Source organism: Passer domesticus, chromosome 3 (assembly GCF_036417665.1).
Source record: "Passer domesticus isolate bPasDom1 chromosome 3, bPasDom1.hap1, whole genome shotgun sequence".
Lineage (NCBI taxonomy): Eukaryota > Metazoa > Chordata > Aves > Passeriformes > Passeridae > Passer > Passer domesticus.
In genome coordinates, this window is record NC_087476.1 from 46496318 (window position 1) to 46521823 (window position 25506).

The 25506-nt window shown below is 37.5% G+C and overlaps 1 protein-coding gene across 3 annotated transcripts in view; it reads right to left on the reverse strand.

Annotated features, from left to right (window-relative positions):
* Positions 1 to 25506, reverse strand: part of REV3L (REV3 like, DNA directed polymerase zeta catalytic subunit) — a 112405-nt gene that overhangs the window by 12400 nt on the left and 74499 nt on the right. For all 3 annotated transcript variants that reach the window (XR_010358598.1, XM_064412942.1, XM_064412941.1), the window contains exons 16-23: positions 24414 to 24539; positions 22653 to 22845; positions 20142 to 20253; positions 11111 to 11226; positions 5964 to 6082; positions 5041 to 5159; positions 3947 to 4088; positions 675 to 919 (exon numbers count right to left, since the gene is read on the reverse strand). Coding sequence is in view for 2 of the 3 variants with exons in the window: in XM_064412942.1 (XP_064269012.1) it covers positions 675 to 919; positions 3947 to 4088; positions 5041 to 5159; positions 5964 to 6082; positions 11111 to 11226; positions 20142 to 20253; positions 22653 to 22845; positions 24414 to 24539 (1172 nt within the window). In the remaining variant the exon portion in view is untranslated. The remainder of the gene's footprint in view (positions 1 to 674; positions 920 to 3946; positions 4089 to 5040; positions 5160 to 5963; positions 6083 to 11110; positions 11227 to 20141; positions 20254 to 22652; positions 22846 to 24413; positions 24540 to 25506) is intronic.

The window sequence follows — 25506 nt, forward strand, 5'->3', positions numbered from 1 at the left end:
TGAGTACCACACTGCACACTTACTTTCTTCCTACAAATTCAGAATTTCAAATCAGGAACGTGAAAACCTGATGGTGACACCTAACAATTATTGCAGGCATCTTTCCATTCTTCAAAATACTGTTTTACAGAGGTAATTATAACGAGCAGTGAGATATTTTTCCAATTAATAGAATAACTGTTAAGCTCAATAAAAGATGCTACAAAGAATAACTCAATTGTACCTTTTAATTTTTAGTAATTAGAACCAGAGTGAACTACAAGTGATACAGGAACAATCATAGTTCATTAAGGAATAACCCCCGTCTAGTTTTGAAGACAGATGGTGGATTTACAGTAATTTTAACTTATTTTGAAGCAATGTTAAAAACCAGCATCACCACAAAAGTCAAAGAGGTGTACATACACACATGCACAGAGTTGTTTCCAGGGGTTTTTAAGAGAACAGAGTAATCCTGTATTTAGTTAAAAACACAAACTGATTTGTATATGTATGTGTATAACATGTGCACACACCCACATGGTAGATTTTTATCATCTGTACTGTGTAACAGAAAATGGTGCTATTCATACGTGCCCATCGTTTCCAATGGCAACCAGGGGTTCTCAGTACCTTAGAAAAGACACTCAAGTATCTACAGAATCAAAGATCGTGAGAGAAGAGTAACAACTTACTTTCCTAAGTTCTCAACATGTCCCAGGCAGGTAGAAAAGCAGTAGTTGTATGCTATGACAATGGAAGGATACAAGGACTGGAAATCCAAGACAAGAACAGCGTTGCTGTAGAAGCGGGACTCTGGCTCCATGATCAAGGGAACACACTGTGGGGCTTTCATCTGAGCCCGCTGCTGGACGCTGGGAGTCACAGCGATGTAGTTCATGGGCTTCGCAATGCGCAGCATCACCGACTCCACACGGTACTGCACAGCAGTTTGGATAAAACCATTATCACCAAAAGTGCAGCACAAACCTGTATTAACTAGTGCAAACACACTTACATTTCCTGAATTTAAAGTACAAATAACTGCTTTTCCAAAATAAATAGCCATGCTCTTAAGGTACATTTTAATTGTATTTTATACCACTAGATCATCTTTAGGTCCCTTCCAACCGTAACCATTCTATGATTCTGTACTCTGTATTACACAGAGTAGAACTCTTCCACATGTTTCCTCTTTGTTTAGCCCTAATCACTGAAAATCAAGTACTTTTTTTATATGGAAAAAACCATCATCCAACAGGCTTCAACAATATATGTGGATGGCCATGCTACTATTGTCTGTGAATGAGCATTTGATAAGCTGTACTACTGTCAGACCTGCAGATCACCAAAGAAAACAAAGTATAATATGCAGTAAATGCACTGGGTATCATGCTTTCTCCCTGGTGCCACAAGCAGAACAGGAAGCATAAAACAACCAACACCCTGTTCAAGATACCACAAAATGTTATATGTGTAGCTGGCAACAAGAGAAAAAAAACCCCCAGCCTTATTTGCGTATTATTCAATGCTTTAGTAAAGGCTTTAGAAGTACAAATGGGCAGGTATGCACTGTGTCCTTTCAGAATAAAAACCCAAAATAGCTGAAAACATAATACATGGTGTGAAAACTACATACATGGGTGGCAAGGGACTCAAAAATCCTGAAATATCAAAGAAAAATTCTGCATAATTGTAAAATCCCGTGCTTTGTAAACAACTAAATCACTATTAAAACTGTCTGCCTGACACACTATGTATGCAATCATTGTACTGAATGGGTTAGATATAATTTCTTTAACCTTGAAGTTATAAATGAACTTACAGAACCAATAGCCTTAACGAGACCATGCACCTTCAACAGAGGTTGGGGTTTGATGCATAGCTGGGGAGCAACATAAACGACCACTGCTGCCTTGCACTAATTGCACATTAATTTGTGTCCAGTGATGAACTTGGATGTATGACAAGGTGGTCAGGGACTGGTTCTGGCAAGAGGTAGATTTTGGGTTTTTTTCCCTAGTTTTCATAGCATTGTAGAATTTAGGTTGGAAAGGCCTCTAAGATCAACCAAATCCAACTGTTAACCCAATGCTGCCAAGCACCACATCTACACATCTTTTAACTTCAGGGATAGTGACCCTGGACAGCCTGTTCCAATGTCTGACTATCCTCTTGGAGAAGGAGTTCTTTTCAGGTGCATCTGTGGTTCCTAACACATCAACAATCCTTTTGTCTTTGCTCCCATGTGGATCTCCAGCCCCCACCTCCACTGAGACAGCAGACAAAAGGACTTTGCTAGGACACTCTTTCTCAACCACCGGTGTGATGCTCCCAGATTTATCTTTAGGGAGCCTGATCTTATTCCTTTCCCCTTCAAATTGAGTTTAATCTCTCTCAATGAGCCCTGCTGACTCCTGTGCAAAAACCAGTAAGTTCTTCAAACATCTGGCTTATTATCTGTAATGTCTGTGACCACCTCTTGTTAGATTTTGTTTAGTCTACTAAGAAATGTTTGAGATGGCTTAATACAATGAACTAAAATAATTTTAAAAAGTTATTGTAAAATTCAAGGAGAGATTCAAACATGGAAAAATAAAGTATCTGAAATCTGTTCTTATTACTATTCAATTTTAACATGTTTTTCAGCTAAAGGGGAGTATCTTCATAAAGGGTAGGGACTCTTCTATGTGAATAAAATTATTTGAGAATTGTTGCAAGTGCCATTTTTGTGATCTAGAGAGTTTCAATGGAAACAGAGCATACATGCACAGAAGGGAAGAGAAAAGAACAGTCAGGATAGAAAATGCAGCATGCTTCTGTTGATCACTCCCACTCACAGACATCTGAGAAAATGACAGGCAGACAGTCTTTGTGGGCTGCAATCATGACAGTTTAAGCATATCTATGCTGGCAGTATGCCAGTCCCACACTCCCTGTCCCTAACTGTGCATTTCTCTTCCCTTGCTCCAACAGTGGTATTTTCTGATAGTATGGTAAACCAGATCTGGGAGCTAACACTGCCATGGTTCTGCTGATGGTGCCTGCCAGCCTGCTCCCCTTTTCCCCCAAATACAGGGTCATTACCAGAAAGACCAACAAGAACCTGCTCTGGGGTCAAGAGATGACACAGGCAACTGCAGTCTAAGAAAAAAAAGGTGGCTGAAGTTTTTTAATAGCACTGAATTGTTAAGGAAACTGCAGCTTCAGACAGTCCCATATCTGGCTGGCTTATGATAACAGAAGAGCTGTAACACACGACACAGTATCTGACTCGCATTTCAGGCACTGCTCAGGTCTCACATGTAGCCATGAAAGCAGTTCAGTTAGCCTAGTCACTCACAATCTGGGCAAGGAAAGCTTTTGGTGTCACTGGAGACTGCTGGGCTCCCAAACAAAGTGCACATCTTGCTCTGTTCTTCTTCCTTTTCCCTCTGATACTGGCATCAAAGTAATAGAACCACAAACACCTTGCATGACACATACTTAATAAAGCTAGAACCCCTCTTGTCTTACTGTAAAATCTCACCCAGAGGTCTGCTGCACCACAAATGTCACTCAAAACATATTCAATGCTGCTTTGTCTGCCCTGAAAGAAACTAATCTCATCTTTCTAAAACACGATTAATTTTATTTCTTAATGTTTTAACACTCATTTTCAGTCTCATATAAGTGTGAAAAATACCAACTCAAAGGAAAGCTTAGTGCTCCTGAAGGCAGTAGAAGAGATTCATTGGAGTGATTACATTTGGGGAACTCTGTTTTTAACCTCTGAGACTAGGCAAATCAAAAGCACCAATAATATATTGCATGGTATTCTTTATGTTTTAATTTCATGATAATTCATGTTAACAGCCTTCTGTGACCCTATGAAAATACACATATGGACTGAGAAGATACTGAAGAACTAGAACATTTTGTAAAAGCTCTTTTGGTTTTGTGAAGTATAAGGAGAACAAAGTCTTACCTGGGAGCCTCTTGTTAATACATGTAAGAACTGAATGCCAAAAAGTCTTGCCATTTCACTTGTTCTGTCAATCAAATCCAGTTTTTCTAACAACAGGAGATTCCCACGAACCCGGCTAACATAATGATCAACCATTTTCCATCTGTGAGAGCAAACACCTCGTTATAAACAATCAGAAGACTGCTGCTCTTTCTACTAAGACTAATGTATTTTTATGGTAACTTGTAAGAAACCAGAAAATAAAATTTTCCTCTAGAACATTTTCATAGAACTCTTTCAAAAGTGTGGCATATATACACTGGGGTATTCTAAAGACATACCCACATGGCGTTACAGCAAGCTACTGTTAAGGCATCTCACAGTGACATACATCCTGTTTTCCTCACTGCCCCAAAGGATTACCAAATCAGACACAACTACCCCCTCATCTCTTTACATGTTTTTTTAACTAAGTGGACCTTTGTGGAAACATCCTTCTGTATTAAGAATGCCTACCACAGCTGAACATAAATTCATAATTTCAGTATAAATCACATTTCCATTTAGCTACAGAAACCTTTACAGAAATTCTATGTACAAACAATGTGCAGATCAGTATTCGGTTTCATGAATTGTTCATAGCACACAATACCAAATTGCTTCAAGAAGAGTGAAGCTGAATGTGATACATGTCACATGAAGGTATTTTTAAGCAGCTATAGCTACTGTCTTAACATCTTGTGTGCTGTTTTGTAATACTTTAAAGCCTAGTTTGCTTGACATGCACTTGAAGTAAAACAGAAGCCTGGCAGTTCATTAAAAGCCCTTCTGATGAATAGCATATACAAAATAAAATAAAGACATTACAGAACTTCAAAACAGTACATCTATTCAGGTATGTTGAAAATGTAACTGAAAATATTTTGTTGTAATATTGAAGGTAAAACTATACAATAGAACATCCAAGTAAATAAGCTCATGTTGCTGCATATACACTGCTCTAGTGCCTAAGCTAAATTGATTATTTCTTCCTATTGTGGCTTTACCGTACACCTATCCAATGTTAAGAATCTGGCCTTAAAAACAGCAAACAAAATGGATTAATAGATCATTACCTGTAGACATCTGCCTTATTGTCAAACCAATCAGACAGAACTCGGAACGTAAATAAAGGAAAACGATGATGAAGAACATGAAAGCCCACATTTTCAAAAGTGTAATTCGTTAGATTCACCTAGAAAAGCACAGTGGACATGTCAAGATGCATGATGGCTCTCATAAGCAAAAAATCTGTACTTTTCAAAAACTGCAAGAACTAGTTTTATTAACTTTTTGTTAGTATTTTGTTAAAAAAGCTAGTCTTTATTCTTAGAAATCCCTACTTACAAGTCAGGAAAAAGCATCTCTTATCAATTCAAAAGAATATGCAGAATTAAGTAGTTCATAAAGATCAGGTCTGAACTTGTTCAGAACAAGATTTGTAAAGACTGGGCTATTTGAGTATTAAATGGAAAGTTATAAATGGAACAAAAAAAACCCAAAAAAAACCCAACCAAAAACCACCAAAAAACACCAACAAACAAACAAAAAACCAAAACTAAACAAAAAACCCCCAACAACAACAAAAAAACAAAAACAAAAAAACCAAACCAAACAAAAAAACCCCAAAACCCAAAAAACAACAACAAAAAACCACCCAAAAACCAAAACCCAAAAAACCCTTACAGTTTCAAATATGTTCAAGTACGTATTGTACTAAAAGCACCATACTAGACAAATTCCTAAAACAAGTAAGTTGTTCTCAGAACCCACAAATCAGTGAAAAGGAGTATCATTAAGAAACATTACTGAAAAATAAAGGCCTCAGTACTTTAGAGATACACAAAACTTATTCTCACAAACTGTCAAACTACTCTATTTGAAAAGATGTATAAAGAAAAAATTGTGGAAGTTACATGAGTTACATGAAACTTTCAACTAAGTCTGCAATAATTAGAAAACTCAGTAAATCAAAACATTAACCTTTAAAAAAAATTACCTCATGTCTCATCATTCTCCATACATTCAAGACAATTCGCCCAACAATATTTATTTCACTCATTGTATCTGCTCCATATTCATCCAGCTCGGTGGCAAATCTGTTCTCTTTATTTTCATCTAAAGACATTAAAGGAGACTATATTTAGACAAGTTATAAGACAGTCAAGACCAGATCAAACCATCCCTCTTCCAATGTATGCTCTCTAGAAAAATAAGAATTCATAAAGATTACTGCTGATTCCACAAAAATTACTTATTCACCAGTCATCCACACAATCTCTAAATAAAACTCCCCCAACCTTTTTCTGCTCTTGCCCTTTGCAGAGAATTCTTACTTTGGTTTACTGAAATAGTGTCCAAGGCAATATATTCTCCATAGTGAATTTACTGGTTATGCAATGCTGAATGTTACTTGAGAGTCAGCTGCACATGCATTAGTGCATAACATTAAAAAAAATTATTTTAAAAAAAGTGACTTCTGGCCTAAGGAGCTTATAACTCAAGGCTTTACTTGCAATGATCTTACACAGATTGAACCAAGTCATGGGAGAGAAAATTCAGTCTCTTTCACACACTATAAGCAAACCCACAGCAGTGGGAGTAAGTAGACATGAGTTCTGGATAGCACAGGGAAAAGGAAATAGGAAGGAACAAATGCAGATGCAGAAGCAGCATTCTAAATCTTTCTGTGAGACAGCAGTGTCTAAAGTAAAGAAATATATCCTCTTTTGTCATCCTTGATTTTTGTCATGCTTTGGAATACTGCAGCATAAGAGAAGACAGTCTTTTTGGTATACACTTCTTTAAACTATCTTTTTTCCAGTCATTTTAAGTCTACAGTTCTGGTGTTTTTTCCCAGAGTTTACAAAGATGTTTTTTAAATGTATCACACAGACTAAAATCCATTATGAATACACACTGATCCTCAGCCTTATTTCTTATTAGTTTAATGGGAGAGAAATCACTTCAAGGCAATTTACCCACAAGTCTAAAATCCATACCCATTTTTTTAACTGCTGGTTGCTTTGCATTCTGCCACCACTCATTTATCAGGTACAGCACAGTCTGTACAGTACCCTGCTAATTAAGAGCAGAACATTTTGGACAGAGAGTGTAGAAGTGTGCATACACACTGCTTTGCTATAATAATCAGAACTGAACAACTAGATCCTCAGACAGTCATGAAGCACATTTACCCTCGATGACAGAAGTAAAAATTGCCTGAAATGCTGCAGAACAGTTATGAAACAACATAACACAGATTCATTTTGTATGTTGATCTTCAAATGTGTCCCATATAAATTAAAATATGGTTAAGAAAACCTATTCATCATTTACTGACCTTATTAGTAAATCACAGATCCTTGACAAAATTTAGCAGACCTTTTGTACACTTCATCAAAATGCATACTATCTTTTTAACCTCCTTATTGTTTCAAATTTTTAAGGAGGAAAAGCAGCAATTTATCTTTCCATGTTTGGGTGGAAAAAATGCCCCACCAAGTAGCAACATTTTTTCTTCTGCTTTTCTTCATTTCCACATGCTAGATCTCCCGTAAAAGTGAGGAACTTGCATTCCTTCCCCTACTTTTTAAAATTTATTTATTTTTTAATTTTTTTTTTTACTGGAAGTAGAAACTATTGGTTAGTTCTACTTTCTTCAGTGTCATCCCAGTTCTCTTTTGACTTGTTTAGGAGATTTCCTACATTAAGTTTGCTTCACGTCTTGCTGGTAAAAAACAGGCAGCAAAGTATACCATGACCACAAGAGAGACCCACTGTCTGATGAACTCTGCCTGTGATGAGCACCACCATATTACAAAAAACCTGCACAACTTTACAGCTGGTGTGGGAAATGCATCACCAGAACCATGTAAGCCTCTTTGGGAACTGTGCTGGCAAGAAGCAGAACAGGACATTCCTCGTATCTTTCGAGTGCACGAGATGAAGTAAAAAGAAGTTTCCTCTCATCCTCTCTTACCCACTCCCTAACTCTGAGCTGTGATGCAAAGGAGGAAACAGGAGGGCACACAAAAAATGCCACCATGCACACACAGGGATAGCATGCACTTCTCTTGTGATGTGTCCTATGACTTATAAATAGTTCAATTGTAAAGGGCAGAGGCAGCACCAGACTCAGCCAATAAAGCAAAACCAGAGAGAATTCCAGCTTTTTTTTAGTTAAGTTGAAATCACAGGAAAGGAAAAGTCCCTTCCATCTTTATTTCAACAGGAGGAAAGAGACGCATACTTCTTGAAGGAGCACTTCCTGTTCTGAAAATACAGCATGTGAAGAGAGGGAAATACAAAGCACAGGGGTTGGAAAAGCAAGAGGAAGACAGATGGGGTCAAAACCATGGACAAGGAGGCCACAAAGCAACAGAGAACACAACAACTTGCACGTATATGGTCATGCATGCGAGACATTTATGGCATGACATTTCTGGGAAGAGCTCATCAGTGTAAACATTTTCTCATCTTTCTGCTGCAATTCTGTCAAAACAAACCAAACACTTACCTTAAAATAACAGCAGTTCTTAGAAACATTTTTATGTGTTATGTATTCCACTTCTGAGTATGCATCTACCAGCTGGCACAGGAACACCTGCACTACAAACACCAGAGCCGTGCAGATTGTGCCTGTGCTCTGAATGCCCACTTGAACTTCATGTACAAAAATGTTAAGGGATACAATCCTGATGTTCTTCAGTAGAAATGAACCCATGTTGTGTGGGACTTGATAGTTGTAGGGAAGGAAACCTGACTGTGAAATACATGGGGACACTACCATTAGGAGCCATACAGTTCCTCTTCTTCTTTGAGGACCCATTCATGTGTATCCCAAAACCAGTAACTTGAGGAAGGGTTTATGTCAGGAGGATGGGTACTATTAACAGCTTTGCTGATTGTTTGGTTCTGCATCAACTACAGTGCAGACAGAGCTGTCCTCAAAGACATGAACTGTGACTTGGCCTTTGAGAACAACAGCAGAGACACGTGTCCCAAACTGAAAAGATTGTTCACCATACTTCTACAGTAGAGCAGTAAATCTTTGTGATCTCTGGAGGTTTTAAGAAACCTTTGACTATAACATTTACTGTTCCTCTTACTACAGACATTGTACATCTTTAGATGTAATGGGTCAAAATTTTTTTCTGAACATCCTTCAGTACCTCTGAAGATCGTACCCAAAGGCATTATTTTGCAACTAGTGTATCATCTCAATTTGAGCCATCAAGGAAACTAAATAAACAAGGTTCATGCAATGCACTGGTATTCCTGAAGAATAAATTTGACAGCTTTGTCTTGAAGAAAGAAACTTATGAGCACCGATGGCCTGTTCATATTTAAACTATCACATCATCCTGTTTTCACATATGAAGTATTTAAAAATTCACCAAAGTTCAAATACCAACTTTCAACTGAAGATGCAATTTTTTTCTTGTGTTTTCTTGTCTCTGGGAGGACTCTATAACTCAGTTCTTTTCCAAACATGTCACAAGTATTGAAAGCATCAAGAGAATACAAATATTCAAGCCTCAGGGAAGGACTGTGTGAACACAGTGCTGCTAAACAACATATTCTCCTGGCCTGGCACACAGGACAACTACATAAAAGATGATTCCTCTACTGGGTATGCTCAACGATTCAAGCAGCCCAGTATCATGCTCTGTCATGTACTCAAAGTCAGGTACTTCAAGATGGGGGAAGCAGTTACTGATACTCTCCCTACAACTCTTCCAGCTTCCAATCATTTGCAGCTTCCTGGGCCAGACATTATTTTCCCATTTACCATAGCTCCCAATGGATTCTTCTTGCAAGAGCTTATCTCCTTTTAAAGCAATGTACACTACAAGCATTTGTACTGTCCTTTGACCAGGAACTAAAGAATTCAGCAATGCTGAAACTAAAAATTAACTTATATTCTGTGGCTGCCACTTGCTAGCTTCACTTGATTTCCAGTTCTTGCATTACAAATGACCATGAAAACCCAATCTTCTCTATTTCCCTTTACATCCCTCAATATGTCAGAGGCTTTTACCTTTCCTACACTGTTTTGTTTCTTCTGGAATCCCAAATTTCTAAATTACTAGACACATCTGGATAACCCTTCTCATTTTACCAGTTCCCCTATATTCACTTTGATGGGAGAAAGGTTGCGAGTGGGCTACAACCTCAGTATTTGAGATACAAGCACACTACAGATTTTTAGGTTTTTTACATTTACATTCATTGTTTTATATTTTCCTTGCTCCATAGCTCCTAACATTTGCTTTTGCAAACATTACAAAGCAACAGGCTCAAGGTTTTAATAGAACAATCACAGTAATGGACTTCTTATTTCGGAGCAATTTCATTTTTGTACAGATGCTTTTTTTCTGTACAGCTGGCAAAAACAGATTCTTCAACTGTTTTGATTTTTAAAGTCTCACTCATCCACATCACTCTGATGACTGCAAAGAGCAACAACAAATTTTTGAGACACTTTTTCATTTTATAGTTATCCTGACTCTTCTCAGGTGCAAAAGCACACTTATTTAGCTGTTGACTAACTCCATTCTTCAGAATGATGGCTTCTATTGACTGGCTAAGTATAGGCACTAGGCTTACCATTCTCATCCAAGTTTTCTTGCCAGTCTAAACAGACTTTTTCCCAAATGCTGGAGGAAAGCATCAGCACTTGGACCCAATAAAATTTGCCCAAAGTACAAGAAAGGTCATTGAAAGTGAAGATTTTATTACAAAGCTGTCCAGAACAATTGCTGCTCAGGAGCAGTTTTATGTTCTTGTATTCCAGCCAGAGAAATCACAAATGATGATTATGGTAGGTACTCTGAATGACTGGAACCAAGGAAAGCAAAAGAGGGTTTGGTAGCAGAAGCACCTCCAAGAACTGAAACTTAACACACAACTATAGAATGTAAAGGTTCATGAATAGAGGACACACACAGAAGTGGAATACACCACAAATTTGAAAATTCATTAAACACCAGGGTGTGTATGATTATACTATTAACAACACAGGAGCAAGAACAAAAAAAAAATATTTCTGAAGAAATATGCTGCATTTATTTTTTAAATTTGTTCATAGATTTCAACTTGTTTCTACTGGAACTGAATTGAAGCCCTAAACAAATAACTTACCTGGCACACGAGAAATCATCTGGCATAAATCAACATTCAGTGCCGCAGCCCTCTGTAAGAGATAACCCCAGGAATGCATCTGGACTTCATAGCCTAGCAAAATGTCTGGGTCATATCTAGAGAGGTAGGGGGAAAAGAAAAAATGAGCTTCATATAATTTACAAAAATATTTTCCATGAACAAAGTCTAAACAGGATTGCATTCAAATTATGTTGAGTTAAAAAAGACGCAGTCACAATTGGTTTCTATGAAAGCAGCATCTGGACTAGGAGACAATATTTAAAACATGCAATCTCTTAGGATTTTTAATAATGTTCAATGGCAAAAATATTTACAAAGGATATTTTCACTGGAAATTTTTTTTTACATACTTCTATCATTTCAGTCTTCACAAATAAAGAACAAAACTGAGGTCTCATCAGGTTTTATTGATGGCATCAGGAAGTATCAAGCATAAACTGAAACTTAGCTACTGGCACGAGACAGCTGTGCAGTGAAAGACAGCCATGCCTATGGAACAGAACTTGCCAGCAGGTTAACTGGAATGTTTACAGATAATATTGTGTCACACATACTGCAGCGTAACCTTGAGTAATCAGAGGGAACTCTGGGTCCTAAATTATGACCCTTTATTGGGAGTTACAATTGTAGTTGAGTGAGAGTTGTCTAAACTGAAAGAGAGAAAAGCAACTGTATCTATCAGTTCTCTTTAAATACCTCTTTATTTAGATAGCGTTTTTTCCTAGAAGACACACAAGAAAAACTTATTTTATACTGTATTTCTTTCCAGCTGGAAAATCTAACTGGCTCAAGTATGACAAACAAGTCAGAATTGACTTCTGACACAATCATTTCCAATCAGGCTCTGAGTAAAGCTCACTAGACAGAAGGACAAAAAGTGTGGCTTTAAAGGCAAAGCACAGGTAGGAGACAGCTCAGAGGACCCAGTATCACCTAACTGTTGAGTAGGCACTACTAAAACCACAAGTCATGATCTGCTGACTTGCTCAATAGCCTAAGAATGATTTTGTTGGGCAGAAAGAGACTGGACAAAGTAACATAAGATATCTGTTATTTTTACAGCAAAAAAGAAAGGAAGTTTCAGTGAGATAGCTGCTTCTTGGTTAGACTGAATGATTTTTAGTGTATTTTCCAACCTTGATGCAGCAGGCAGTATTCAATACAACTGAAAGACATCAGGGCAGCTGTCAGGAGGTAGAGGATGGATGATGGGCTGAGGATCCTGTAGCATAGTCTATGCCCAACCCCACAACAGGATGCAGGCTTGTAGACCTTAGTTTATGGAGGGAGTGGGCAGGAGCCTTGGATTATGAACAAGAACTCTGTACTCCTTGCATCCATAAATACATTAAAAAAATACAAACATTTCCTGACTGTTGAATACAGAACAGCCTTTCCCTGAATACTGAGTTAGTTGTATCACAGACATTACAAATGAAGCTTCAGACTTCATTAGGAAAGTGTCTTCCTTGCTTATGTGTCCTTGCCAAAGGCAACGACAACTCACTTTGAAGATACTAATTACTCTGAGAATAGCTCCAAAAACCAGTTTATCCGCACTTCTGCCATGGACACTGACCTTCTGTGAAAAATAATTGAATATTGTTACTCAGCATGGCTCTCTCTTTATTACAATTTGGGCTTTTGCACCTGCAAGAAGTTGCAAAAATCTCCTTTATTACCTACTTCTACTTGTGAAGGAATGGTTTTGATACAATTTTTACCTAAAGCAAGGGATTCTAAAGCAAGTTTTTGATTTCTAGCATTCTACAGAAAGTAAAAGAACTAGCACTTTGAATTTGGGGGATATTTTGCTATCTGCTGTTCATGTCAAAAGAAGAATTATTTGGGTTTGGAGGTGGAAATGATCATCAGGAGTGGAAGTAGTAAATTTACTCAATATGGAAACCTCTTCTACCAATGGTACAACCCCAAAGCCACTTGGAACAATTTATGGACAAATGACTCAAGCTAGCCTGCAGTGCATTCCAGCAGTGGAGCCAGTGACAAAAAGAGTTATGACTGCTTGCTGCTCTGCACAACGTACAATGATTGTGAAATGATGCTCCAAAATTATTAATAGCTCAATTTCAGCTTTGAAATAAAAAGGAATTATGCCGTGTTTTATGCACACATAAAATAAACATTATAAAAATTAACATATTTTCAAAGTAATTATTGTATTTAAGCTATCCTGGTCCTAGCATATTGCAAAACTGTACTGATTAATTAAAATGAGGGAAGTAGTAATTCGTTATCATATTTGAAAATTGTCATCACATAATTCAAAATGGAAAATACTTGTAGATTTTACACAGGACAAGGCATTATGCAGATGTGTTCCATGGTAGATGCAAATGTGAATCAGAAACTCATGAAGAACTGCTTAAGTGATACATAAAACAATATTCATTATGCCAGAAATTTGCTTTCTCTTATAAGCCTGTTCTGAACAGAAATAAGAACTGTTTGGAAGCAGCAAGTTGGTGAAGTTTGTCCTTCATCAGCTGATGAAGGACAGCTGCTTTGGGTTGTAACTTGCCTAAGCAGGGCATTACCTTTCTCACTTCCTATTTAAACAAAATTAGTACTGCTATTATATTACTACTGCAACTGAATATATTTTATCAGTTCTGGAGGTAACCTTCCCATCGCCTTTTAACCTAGTGAACAAAATGACCACTGTAATCTATCTGTATATGATCTCAAGAGCTGTTTCTCTAGTATCCCTCAGATGTGAAGGTGTTTTTATGAGACAAGACATAAAAACCCTTTAATTTATGATGTTTTCAGATATATTATTTTTCTTCTATAAATAAATTATGTCTAACTTAAATATCACATATTTTAACACAATTTTATGTAAATCCACATGTAGATTGGAAAACTTACTAATGAAAAGATTTTTTAAAAAAGCAGTGTGCTAGTTTTCAACTCAGTCTTGCTTGTCCAGGCCATTAGAGATCGCCTGTAATTTCACATTACTGACTTACAGGCTATCACTTTACAGCACATTACTTTGTTTTTCCATTCCCACTAAATACCACCCATGTACTAAGGGGAGTGCCTAATTTCAGCTAATTTTGGCATCTCAAGTTTTCTAAACTGGTCTCTATTGTCATTGAACAAGAAGGCCTCTTTGGGTGAACCATTCTTTGTGTTTTAGCCACCTCTTGCAGACCAAGATCCTGTTCTGTTTAACTCTTCTGGTGATGAGGATAGCTAATCAGACACTGATTGTGAAGTACAGATGTTTATGGTTCAGTCAGATGACTTATACAAAGGTATCTAAATGGAAAATCAAGGTAGAATAGCTAGCAAATGGTGAGACCAAATCTTACTGTGAATTTCCTGTAATCACAGTCCTTTAATGTCAGTTTGTCCATATTTAAAAATTGGATCCAAGTGGTATCCTTCTAACAGCATGAAAACCAATAAACGTACTACTGGCAACTGAACTGCAGAGATACTGCAGTAAGTTACACATATATGTATTTTGTATGTATATCTGTATGCATTCCCAAGTGTCTCTCTCAAATTATTTCTGATGGAAAAAACAAAGTAATATTAAACTGAAGAACTCCTTTCTACTAAGTAACACTTATAACCCTGAACTCCTGCATTACATATAGATAAGATCTACCTTATGCAACAGGTTTAAGAGACCTATCAGATTTCTTGTACCTAGTAAGAGACACTGTCTCCTGCTTCTATATTGCTTGCTGATGAACTATATCCCAATTTATGCAGCAGAAATGTCCCCTCCTGCAGCCCAGTCTTGTGTACCAGTGGTACCAACGAACCAGTGTGGCACTTGTTGAGACCTCCTGTGGTATTCTATTTGCTATTAGAGAAGAAGAGAACTCTGGAGCTAAAAGAGTACATTATTCCACATGGGAAAATGAACAGGCAAACCCAAAGTTTAGCTGATGTGAACTTAGCTGAAGTGTGACTCTCTCTCACTTTCTCCTTTTCACATGGTGCCACAAAGACAACAGGCTGTGAGCTAAGAGGACAAGTTTTATGTTTCATTCTCCTCTCTCACAATTTTTACATATACTATGAAACTGGTCTTTGACATCAATTCAAACTATTTTATCAGAAGAACTTGTAACGAGACCAGCTGTTACACCTGCAAGAAACCAGTAAACTGTAATACTGATATTTGAAAGCTGCTGGCTAGGAGTAACACGACAGGAATAAGAGGTGTGCTTGCCAACATATGCTCTTTTGTTAAAAGGATGGGCCCTGATACTGCTTTGCATGCTGTTGCCAGACTTTCTGCAAAGATGAAAAGCAGCATTTATGCTGGCAGGATTTAAACACAACAGCATTAACATTCAACTCATACATGCTGCAGAGAGAAGAAAGGCGATTATTTGCCTTTCCAGCTAAGTCGTATCTGCTGCTATGACATCTCTTCCTCTTTCTCTTTTGATGATTCTGTGAATGAACACTAAAGCTCCCAGTTATACCTTCCCTTCTATTATGTGTCCGCTTTTCCTGACTACTATTTTTCTTCCAGCTATGATTAAGAGAAAAAGGGGGGTTGGGAACCATGCCAGACCTATGATACAGACAAGAGCAGTAACTGTGCATAGCAATAGAATTCTTGGTGGTTCAAACATGTAACTGAAATCTCTGAAAACATTTTTCCAGTTTGCTTTAGACAACAGAAATCCATAAAGTTGATACAGGACATTAGATACAGATTTCTACAGGAAAATGTCACTGATGAAGATGATACTGGCCTGGAAAAAGAAGGTTAGATTAGAACATCTCTATTTTAAGAAGACGATGTTGCTAGAGCATTTACAGAAGAAGAAATATAATGCACTGTATCCAAACAAAAAAATTCATTAGCATTATACCTTACAAGGAAAACTTAGTAAAAAATATTTAAGTATTAAGCATTAACAGTTTAATACACAAATGTTACCCCCAAAATGTTTATGTAAAATCTTATCTTATACTCTGTTCATGTAATTCCATCAAAAACTACTTCAGTGGAGACAAGGAGCTGTGGGTGTCTGGTAAGTTTCAAGTAGCAATGAATCTGCTACTCTTTGTTTCAAGCCCACTCTGTTTTCACATCCTCTGTTTGTCTGAGAGATGGGGACTGTGCACTCCCACATGAATTCCCCAAATTTTGCTCCTCTCACATCTACAGGACCAACCCTTTTCTGCTATCTGCTAGCAACTGCCCTTAAAGAGAAGCAGAACAATTTGCCCTAAAAGTGAAGGAGAAGCCCAAACATTTAATTTCTCTTTCATGGGAATCCACTGCTCCATCAAGCTTATACATCTCTAGTTTTCCTATCTAGTTTTAAATCCCCATGGAAACATTCTTGCAGCATTCCCTTCCACCTTCTCCTCCTCCTCAATCAGCTTTCCTGTGTTAGGGAAGTATGTAAATGTGTTTACTCTTTTTTCTGCCTTTAGGTTCAGAGAGATGGTTCTCTTACTTCCTCAAGCAGAGAGATTCTTCCAATTTTTCTCCTCTCTCAGTGCATCTGACACCTTAGAATCAACAGAGGATCTATTCAAGAAAGCACCTCAGGCAGTACAACAGAATGCTTTAGGACAGCAATACACGTCTAGGCTCCATTTCAAGAAAAAAAAAAAAAAATCCCCTCTGAACGTTCCAGATAGCCTACAACTTGGATGTCTCTGCTTCTAGGAGATCCCCAGCAGCTGCACAGGATTAGAAGGATGCTGTCTCCCAGCTGCTTTATGCCAGTTTTGAGCTGAAGCCCTTTTTTTGGTTTACAGCCAGAGGACAGCTTACCAAAGAAGGGAAATTTGGACCTATGCAAGTGCAGCTCCCTCTCAAAGTCCAAGACAGTTGTCAGGGTACAAAAAAACCAATCTAACGATGCTTTTCTTTTTTACAGATCTGTGTTTTTGTTCTTCCCTCCCTCCTCCAAACTCGTATTTGTGGCTCTTCCTTTCTGTCTGTTTCCTGACTCTCAACCTCAACCTCAGTATTCCGATACCCTTCAAAATTAATGTTGTCTCTGCATTGACTTTGGTACTCACACTTGTAAGTGCTTCTATTTCACAGGTTAGTCAGTCTCAGTAATAATCTCCTAGAAACAGAGGTGCTTATTCTTCTCAATATCTGGACAAATCTGTGGATTTTCAGTATAGATGAAATCACAGATCACAACTCCAGAGAAACAACCAGGTCTTCTTCTGGTCTACTAGAACACAAGATGACTTTTTTCTGTTTGCCAAGGGCTCTGAGTTAATCAGAGACAACATCTGCTAATCTACAGAGGAACATTTAACCTGGTATTTACTTCATGGATGCCAAGGTATTAATTGTACCGTGGTTATTCAGATCTAGCACAACCTAAACAACTTCACAGTGAAGGTATTAACTGAATCCAACTTCAGTTCATTTATTCCAGAGAACCTTCTGGAGCAATACTCATCTTCAGTGAACAAAGAGTAACTTTAGCTCTGCTACAAGAAGTTTGGGAAAAACTCTTCAGTGACAAAAACCTAGTCAGACATTGATGAGCTATGAGTATTGCAAAAGTTACAAATTTTCCAGGAACAACCTTTCCTTCATCGGTATGCTGGAAGCAATGACCCAGAATTCTCTACTGGGCTCTTCCAGAGTTTACATGTATTGACAAGAAGTTACAGAGTCAACCATCATTTATTTTCAATAGTCAGGATGAAAAGAAAATAAAAGGCCTAAACAAGGAAATAGAAGGCTGGAACTTGAAACAAATAAGTATGTTCCACAATTTCACATATACAGAATAAAAGGAAGAATTAGGCCAACTACTAAGAGAATGACTAGAAATAGGAACAAGAATTCTTAAACTGGACTGTGCAAGAGAACTCCTCCTGCAGCCGAGATCCTTTCTGTTCCGTGCTCCAACAAGTTGATAAAGTCTGTTCCTGATACTGATAATCAAGAGTGATTAGACAGTCTGCCATTCATCATGCCAGGAATCTGGAATTTCAGTCTTGCACCCTTCCCTCCAACTGCCCAAGAGGCCAAGAACATGAACCAATAGCGGGCTGCAGTCATGCTGGGCATGCTGTTCAGTCACAAGAGCCTATTACTGTTCAGCCTAAAGCATGTATCAGAACATAAGATACTGATACAATTCCTTGCTTGAAAACTAAGGTGATTTTGAGTGTTGATCCATAAAGTTCAAGTGGTAACATTTTTAAAATATGGCCTGATAGTTTTCTTTCTCGTATCTATCAGATCTACTATTAAGTGCATCTACCAGAAGAGCCAAAGTACCTAACTCGTGCTGGAAAAAATAACACTAAAAAGATAAACAGAAGATTCTTTAAAAAATAATTACTAATTTTCATTAAAGCTGCCTGCTTGTTCATTTCTCATTGAGGAATTTTTGCAGTCCACTACTTCTTAATTACACGGTTTACCATACTTCCTCCTTCAGTTAAAGGTACTCTGGGCCTAGACACTTGTTTTACGCTTAAGAAATATAAAACATTAACTCCAACAAAATTTCTCCTTTTTTTTGCTCAAGCTACAGAAAATAAAGGGGGAAAAAGAGCAGCAAACTGCAGATGTGGTCCAAGTTGCAAAAACTATCTCTTTTTAGAGTACCTCAGAAGTCTGATAGCTGAGGTGCTATTCTAGAGTTGGGAGGGAAGTAGACTAAGATGATGACAGTAGTCTGTGCCTCCATTAATAGAGCAAATGTTTTATCTTCCAGGAATACAAGTCAACTAACTCAATCTTCAGGGATGAAGTTGCTGCATCAAAAATATACACTAGCACATGCTAGAGAAGATCTCATATGCAGAGATTTCTCAGACAGCAACCTGGTACATTCCATCTTTAAGTACACCAAAACTGCATGATTTTTTTTTTGTTCTGTAATGCCTTCAGCATGTACAGATACCGAAGACTTCTGATCTTCAGTGATAAACACATCTTTTAACTGCTGAGTTCTCTCTACCATATTCTTTCTTTCCTGTCATGTTTTAGACTTCCACACAACTGGTGGAGAATTCTTCATTTACTGGCATTTTCTCATTCTGAGTAATTTTCCTAAGTTTGATGGAGCACTAGATTTCCAAGAAAGAGAAAAATAGTATTATATTCCTTACCTGAATTTTGTCTTCTCTGAACAGGAATCTGCTGCTCTGTCAGGACCCACCCTGTGCTGGTTGCATTCAGCAACTCTTTTTGTATTCTGGCTTCATGGGGTTGGTCAAAGCCTTTCTCATCAGAGGTTTTCTGGTTGGAGAGAGAAAGAATTGCAAATGTACTCTGCCTAGTTTGTTGTTTTTTTTTTTTTCTTGTGTCTCTGTTCCAGCAGGGTGACTCAGAGTTTAAATCTGTTTGTTTTCTTTGAAATTCTACAGCTTTGCACCTGTCAGTAGGGTCTGGAGAGACGTCTGTGGTTCCACCGACACACCAGGCGAGAGGGCTTCCGAACAGGCTTCTCAGCCTTGGTGGAGATTGGGAAAACCAGCAGTTTTCTAAGTTTGATGGAGCAGGGGATTTCCATTCAGAGAAGACAAAACTAATGAAGGAGACTGATTTTTTCAATGAACACTTATTTTAAACTGCAGCAGTTTCAGTACCATGCAGGGTTATTTCTGTCTTGCCTCAGAGTTCCTAGAAAACTCTTCCACTCTGAGGGGTTTTCTACAGCTCTCAGCACTCTGAATATCTACTATTCTGAGAATTTCAGAGAGAGATGTGTAATGAATTCTGGGGTTAACAGGAAAGTTGTATGTTAAGAAAGATTACTTATATGGCTGATAAGTTTCAAGACTGTAACTCAGCTGCTTAAGAGGATCTGAATGTTCTTGCTGTCAGAGAAAAGGAAAAGCAAAAAGTATTTTTATTTGAAAGACCACCATGCTTGTCCACTCTAGAAATAAGCCTTTGAGGGAAACAACAACAAAAAAAATCAGTATTCGAAAGACTGGCAAGGGTTGAAGGAACTAAATCTGCTGTTCCAAGCCTGAAAAATAAAAGCAGAACGTACAGATATGCTACCTTTTTACAATATTCACTACTTCCTGGAAAAGAGTTCTTTCATCAGTAGCGTAACTGACTTCTAGTCCTGTAACTCCAGATCTTGTAAGCAAGGGGGCTTGGTCTCTGCTCCCTAGAAAATAAAAGTAAAAAAACCTGTTACAATTTAGAAGCAATTTCATTACTTCAGTTAACAATACTACTTTAGAATAAAACATACAACCAAAAAGAAGTACGGAACACAACTTATTTTTATCTTTAATAATTATCACAATTAATTCCATGGACTTATTTTGTTCCTCTTGGGTGGAATAATATTTTCTTTTCACTCTGTAGAATTCTGCCAGAGTGGTAATCTTGCACAGATTCTCAGATAGAAACAAACCCGATTCATGAGAAACTTTTACATGCACAGGAGTCCAGCTCCCGGAAAATTACTTTTAATAAGAAATATTAAATGACTATATGACAGCTCACACACTGTTTTTATGCAAAATATAATTTTAATTGCTATCTCAGAGTAGTGCTTTGCAAAATGCCTTACAGAATGAAAATGCTATATAACAGCACAGTTCTTTTTTTTCAGCACACTAAGTTACTGACAGAAATGGAAAAACGTCACCAACTGCTCACTTAGTGCACATTAGGAGTGTCCACATTGATAATGTCTGAGTAATATCTAAATTTGTATGCATGTAGGAACTCAGCATTTGCCTTCCATATTAAAAAAAACCCTCTTTAAATGAATAATGCACAACACATATTCTGTTTTCTCTACACAACAGGCAATATGATCTCTGATACAGTGACGACGTAGATTCTAGGAACTGGAGTTTTTAAAAGGCATTCTACTTTGACACATTCTTAAGATCTTAAGAATTAAGAAAAGTGTGCTTTCAGAAATAAACATTAAAACAAGTACTGTGACTTACAAAGCAATAATAACACAAAAGGGGAAAAAAAGATGTATGTCAATGTCAAGTCACTCCACAGGGAACTCAAAAAGTTCTAACCAAGAAAATATTGACAGCACACATCAATTAAAGCAACGAATGTCACAATAACATTTAAACACATCATTTTATTTCACTAACAAAACCAGACCCAAACCTTCGTTTTTTCAAAGTATCATTGGACCTATTACAGAAAGCTTTTTCTTGATAAACTATCAGTGGCACACACACCTAGGGAGCCATAGTGGCTATACTGTGGAAAAATCTCAGTAAAGTAATAGAAATATTTTTTTAAGATAGTAACAAGCATATAATACCAGAATAAAATTCACTGAGAATAAGAAGAACTTAGCTTAACATGATATAATATCTACAATACTTTGAAAAATACACTGAAAAATACTTTGAAAAAGAAGAAGCTATTGCCTTATTGCTAATTTTTTTGGTAGGTTTTTGTCCATGCTTAAAATTTTAGACAGTATTTTGTGGTTTGATACACATTCACATTGCCAAAGAAACCCTGAAAGAAAGAGGACTACTTTGGGGATTTTTTTTGGTTGGTTTTTTTTGGTTGGATTTTTTTTTTACTAGCCTAAACCAGTGGTACTCAACCTTTAACAGCTGGAGAGCCACTTCTTAATAAAATGGAGTTGCAGAGCACCATAAAAAATCAAGTATCAACGGTGTGATTTTTTTTTTTCCATCATGACACTTCAATGTGTGACGATTCTGCCTTAATGCCACCACACATTGATACATCACGACATGACACATCAGCATCCTCTCTCCCAGCAGCATTCTGTCTTCAATCCCTTCTGGCTGCTAGGAGGGAGTGGGGTGGAGGGGTGGAAGGGGCAAAAGGGCAAGTTTTTCCCCATTCTGCCCCACAGCTGCTGGGTGGGAGGTGATCTCTACTCTTACCTGTGGGGGGATCCCAGCAGCTCCTTTTCTTTCCCCCTATGGGAGGGGGAACTTCAGCGACTCCCACACTGCTGGTCCATTTGCTCAGTGCTCCCCGCGCTGCCTGATAGAGTGGAGCGCCGATCAGATGCCTACATTGCGAGAGCCGCCTGTAGGGCCATGAAGAGCCACATCCGGCTCTAGAGCCACAGGTTGAGTATCACTGGTCTAAACAAAGCCAAAAAGGTACAATAGAATAAGGGCCCCTGTTTAGATCCTAAAAGGATCAGATAAAACCACAAAAATAACCCTTAAGTAAAATATAAAACATACTGTCTTGCTTTTAACATTTTCTACTTGCAGCTATCCAGCAACTCGAGTAGGAAACTAAAGGCAGGTTTTCCTCTTTACACTTTTAGAACACTGCAGGAGCTTGTCCACAAGTATGCAAACATGGATATTTTGCACACGCAAATGCCATTTGTGGTTTACAGCCCATGCAATAGTTCTTTGGAAGATATAAGCAGGAAAACTCCATATTTAATATGGCCATTCAACAAGACAAAATTAAATGAGATACGTAGTAATATAGATACTCTATTACATTTTGCTTGCTACTGTTTGATTACTATGAAATAGCATTTCTGTAAAATATAATATGAAAAAAAGAAATAGGAACCTTGGCTTGAGAGCGTCCTGCCTCTATCAATCACTATAGCACCAGTGATTTCTTTTTTGTCAGTATTTGGCAGTGCTGAGTCTGATGAGATGCAGTAGAACAAAGCACAGATCGGATCAAACTCTGGATCTGGTTCCAAATCTCGTCTTGTTCGAGCATGCAACTCCATGCTGATGAGGGTAAGGTGCTGGACCTAGCAACAAATAAAGACAGCATGTTAGTTTGTTCTGCAGGTTTCTTAAAAAAATAAGAGAATACTATCTGTGCAAATGAGGACAGTGCAGACATTTATATGGTGGTATTACATTGTAACTAAAAGGTTCCACCTTAAAATTAAGAGAAGTTATTAACTATGCATCTTTGGATCTCACTTTTTTGCAAATAGCACCATCTTAGGAAAAACCAAGATCCATCATTAAACACAGCTTTATAGTCAGTTATGAAAATTCAGTATGTGTGTCTGAGTACTGTAGTCTTCTACTAAAAGCAGAAAATAAAACAAAAACCAGATAATGTTCAACTTCAACAATTGTAAATTCCTGTAGTGTTTTCAAACACCTTTGTATATTGAGCTGAATCACATTTCTGAACTGATCAAGAACAAAGAATCACTCTTGGTCTTCCTTCTTCCTTCCCCCCCTCACCCAAGACAAGCATGAAGACTAAGCCTTACAGGAAGGTAGGGAGAATACCTAACTTTGCCTTCAGGTGCATTAATGAACTTCCACATCATATTGCCAGAGCTTTTTGCAGAATGGTTTACATTTAGAAAATGCTAATCCCTATATACTGTCAACTTTTGACTCTGCAATAAAGACAGTATTATTTAATACAGTTTCAACACTATGTTGCTGCTCTGTTGTCTTGCATAATATTGCTCATAATGTGGATTAATGGAGAGGTTGGACAGATTATGAGAGGAAAATTAAAAGTATTTCTGTGTATATAGGATGCTCTGGGGGCAGCCTGATTTCCTCTAGATTTGCATGTTAAATCGCTACAAACATCACTGGGTGAAGTTTTACTATCAAAGCTCCATCTTCCCCAGGATCACTGTGGCTTCTCTTATGTCCTTTACTTAGTGCTATCTCCCTATCTCCTCTATAAATTGGCCAACAGCTAATTCCAGGTGTGCAGACTGTCTAGAGTCTGTATATGACTGTCTCACATACATAGGCTGCTTGCCCTGTCAGCAGCCAAACAGCAGTACTGTATTTATACTGCTCCCCTTTCTCCAGCACTTGGATTATTCTCCCCACACCAAACACTCACCTACATTAGGTAGATATAAAGAGACCTTCTTTGAGATAGGCATCCTTTTGTTAAATGGAGTAGAAACTGCCCAAGAGGTTCAGAAGGTAACAAGCAGAAATACCAGGAGGGCCTTATTAATTGCTGCTGGATGCCATATTTCTTAAGGAAACAATCCATGAAAATTATGGTCAACTAGTTTTTAAAGTAATGTTTTATGCAAAACTTACTATTTCTTCCTTCTGATTTTTCCCTTATTTTTAAAGGGAGGTTTACCATTTTCTCAATCAAAATACTGTGAAGTCTAGTTCAATACTGTTAGAGGCATTGGCCATCAAGCTGAAACTGGTAGACTTATAAGTTGCAGACATCACACACTGATTAATTTTTAAGTCACTTAGGGACCCAAGAGAAAAAGATCTTTTATTTTCAGTTTAAAAATAGCTTGATAAATTGTAATTTTATGTGATGTGACATGTGGTTTTAAGTGACATGTAAGAGTAAAGTTACCTCATGTAAAGATTTTGCTTCCTGGAGGTTTTCCACACTGACTTTAAAACCATAAGTATTATTTAAAGACGGTCCTTCAATCTGGGAAGTCTCTTTCTTTGGAGCACCGAGGGCAGCAAATTGATTCTTATCAGGCAGGTGAAGAAAAGAGAAAACACAGGTTGCTAAACTCATATGTAATATTAAATAATATGCAATAGTAAATACAAATTTATCAATGAAAATGCAAATGCTACACTGCAAATTACTAAAAAGTCCCCAGCCTTTTACTATCTCTTAATTCATTTTTAAACATGCAAACAACCACTGTATCTTTCTGCCTTTTAGGAATAATTTAAATTCATAGCAAAACAAGAGGCAGTTTTAAATACTTAAAAAACCTCCTAAACAAGCAAACACTCACAGAACCCTACCAAAAGAAAACCGCAGTCACACACACTGGCTTTCTTGGAAGTCTGAGGATATGGAAACCAGCAAGTCTCTATTCTGCCTTGAGCAACAATTTGTCAAAAAACTGCATTTCAGTCATCACCTTTTAAGGCACTGAAATAGAGGTAGATTAAGTACCTCCTTGAAATAGGTGAATACCAGTATACTGAGAAGAAAAAACTACTGGGTCACTCCAGTAATGCATCTAGCCCTCCATTCTGTTCCAACACGGAGGGCAGAAACACTGTTTAAGTAAAACAAATCCAATCTCTTCTTCCTCTGTTGGCACAACACAAACTGCTCTCCTTGTTTTTAGAAAATACTTGGAACACTGTCTGAAAACTAATACACACAGAGACACAGAAATATACATAGGTCTGGGTATATGTATATAAAAAAGGGAAATCACACTACAATTTAAAAAGGATGTTGTAACTCAAAGAGCAAAACATCTTTACATGGTGTCTCTTTAGTGATTCACTAGTATCTCGCTACCCTAGAGCAGCATCCTCAATCTCTAACTTACACCCGCTTCCCCCAAATTAAACTCATAAATTTCTTTCTAACTTTGAGCATGCTCTGATTCTACAACATTTGTACCATACAATTTTAAATGTATTTTCAAGATCTTAACAGCAAAAGACAAAAACAACAAAGAAGAATG